Genomic DNA, 2625 nt, shown 5'->3' on the forward strand with positions numbered 1-2625 from the left:
ATGTGGTGTTACTTTTCTGCTTTTGCTTTGCTCTCACTGTGTGAATGTTGATATGTACAAATTACGTTTTTACCCTGGTTAGTCACTAAGCTTCTAGCTTACCCCTTTTCTTTTATTTTCCTTAGCAGGGGCCGACGCGGGGAAATTTTGGCACCATCACTAGTATAGTTGGGTTTTGTTTGTAATCATTGAATAGCTAATATGTTTTTCCCTAATATGGTGATCCGTGTAAGGACCCTTCTTAGGGTCTACTCTTTGATTTTGGGTTATAATCATAAGGATGTAATGGTATGGGTAGTTACTTTTGGGGATGTAAATAGAACTCTTTTGCCGATGTATATAATGCGAATAGTACTCTTTTGCCGTGTGAATAGCTTTTATTTGCTTTTGCCTTTGAGTCCCGGCGAGAGCTGGGCAGATGGTCCGCAAAACCCTCTGGTTCGCCTTAGGGTGAGGTGGGGCTGTCACTGTTGGTATCAGATCTTTGGTTTCAGATCTCTATAGTGTATCCTAGACTTAAAGTTTAGGATGCCGGACTGTGGGGCACTTGGCTATTAAGGTAAATATTGAATGCTAGGATTTTGATATTGGACTTTTGTAATTTTTCCATAAGGCAAAGTGGGGATTGAGTTGATTGCACTTAGAGATGGCCAGTCCCAGTGTGAATCGACTTGGTTCTTACTTAATGTTGAAGTTAGCTATTTGGACCTATTCTTTAGGTTTGCACCCTAGGGCCGCTGGGGCGGTGCTGGTGGATTTGGTGGGCTCCGCAGGGGAGTTGCGTTAGGGCCGTTGACTTGAATTACTTTGTTGTCCTGTTGATTTGTTTTGAAATCGATGTGTTCAGCGTTTTGGCACTAACTGCATTTTGGCTAATTTGTGCATATCTTTGGCGTAAACCTGTATATGCATGTCCAAAAATTTTGATCATTTAGTGTGTTTTATATGGTGTTTTATATGGTAAAGATTTCAAAACTAATGGAAGTCGGTGGCCGAGGTGGAGGTAGGGGACGAGGCCAAAACCCGAAAGGGTAGAATATGAAAATGCGAACCACCAAGCTAATAACCAAGTAGCTACAGCCATACAACGGATGGTAGATTTGCTGGCACAAATGGTAGACCAACAGGGTCAGGGTCATGGGAATAATGTCGGAAACCCTAAAAATAATTCGGGCAATCACGAGGGAGTGGACCGTGCCTTAGAACGGTTCCAAAAATTTGCACCCCCGAAATTCATAGGTGGATCTAGCCCTGACGTAGCTGAGGGATGGATAGACCGCATGATGGATATATTCGCTGCGCTCGGGTATCCAGAGGAACGGCAGGTATCTTTTGCTGTCTTCCAATTTGAGGGACCAGTCCGAGCATGGTGGAATGTAATAAAGGCTAAGTGGGAACGAGAGCAGACCCCCTGGACTTGGGTCAATTTCATCCGTGAGTTTAACGAGAAGTATTTGCCATCGATTATTCAAGAAAGACGGGAAGATGAATTTATCCGCCTGCGTCAAGGGCCGTTAAGTGTGGCAGAGTACGAGACACAATTTATCAAACTCTCTCGTTTTGCTCCAGAGTTAGTGCTAACAGACCGAAAGAGAATTCGTCGATTTGTCCAAGGGTTAAACGTGGAAATACAAGAGGCACTGGCGGCTGCCCAGTTGGATACATTCAGCCAGACCCTGGAAAAGGCACAGCGAATAGAGACGGCAAGGAGTCAGGTGAAAGCTTTCCGTGACCAGAAAAGAACACCATCTGACACCTATACCTACACTGGTGGGCAAAGCCCGAGAAACGAGCCACCTAATAAGAGGAGTAAGGAAGCCGATGGTACACGACCAGTGGGGACTCCGAATCAAGGTACAAAGGGAAGATCAAGCAGGAAAAGGGCCCCAAAGTGGTGTCACACATGGGGAATCAATGTTCGGAACCAAAAGAATATGTGATGTCTGTGGGGCCACTAATCATACGAAAAATACCTGTTGGAAAGAAGAGAAAAATCGGCGATATTTCCGATGTGATAGCAATGAACACCTAGTTGTTCAGTACCCTCAGAAGTCGAAGGGAGGAAAGAAATCAAGGACGAAGGGAACCATTTCTAGGCCGATCAGGGACACCGAAGGTATGAATTTCGAGGACGAAATTCTTCTAAGAGAGGGAGGTTGTGAGATCCCGATTCGTCCTTAATTTTGAATAAGGATTATTAGTGCTAAATTTTGCTATAAAATTTGATTTTAAGGATGATGGTAATTCTTTACATGTGATTTTGCTTTTAGAATTAAAAAAAAAACCTTAATTTGGAATTTTATTAAAACCCTAATTTTTGCTTATGACATAAGGATGTAATGGTATGGGTAGTCATTTTTGGGGATGTAAATAGAACTCTTTTGCCGATGTATATAATGCGAATAGTACTCTTTTGCCGTGTGAATAGCTTTTATTTGCTTTTGCCTTCGAGTCCCGGCGAGAGCTGGGCAGGCGGTCCATCGAACCCTCAGGTTCGCCTTAAGGTGAGGTGGGCCTGTCACAATGATTAAGGCTAAAAGAAGCATGGTTATGAAAGATTTTATGGTTTTGGCTAGGGTAGCATGTAGTTTCCAGCTTTAATGTTCAATTTCAAGCCTTGATATG

At 43.3% G+C, this 2625-nt stretch overlaps 1 protein-coding gene across 1 annotated transcript; it reads left to right on the plus strand.

Annotated features, from left to right (window-relative positions):
* Window positions 1–1091: 1091 nt before the first annotated feature.
* LOC113756170 lies at window positions 1092–1940 on the plus strand. The gene is made up of 2 exons (XM_027299940.1): window positions 1092–1325; window positions 1407–1940. Exons 1-2 carry the CDS (start codon window positions 1092–1094, stop codon window positions 1938–1940), a joined length of 768 nt encoding a protein of 255 aa, XP_027155741.1.
* Window positions 1941–2625: the final 685 nt, after the last annotated feature.

Source organism: Coffea eugenioides, unplaced genomic scaffold (genome assembly GCF_003713205.1).
Source record: "Coffea eugenioides isolate CCC68of unplaced genomic scaffold, Ceug_1.0 ScVebR1_202;HRSCAF=824, whole genome shotgun sequence".
Taxonomy (NCBI): domain Eukaryota; kingdom Viridiplantae; phylum Streptophyta; class Magnoliopsida; order Gentianales; family Rubiaceae; genus Coffea; species Coffea eugenioides.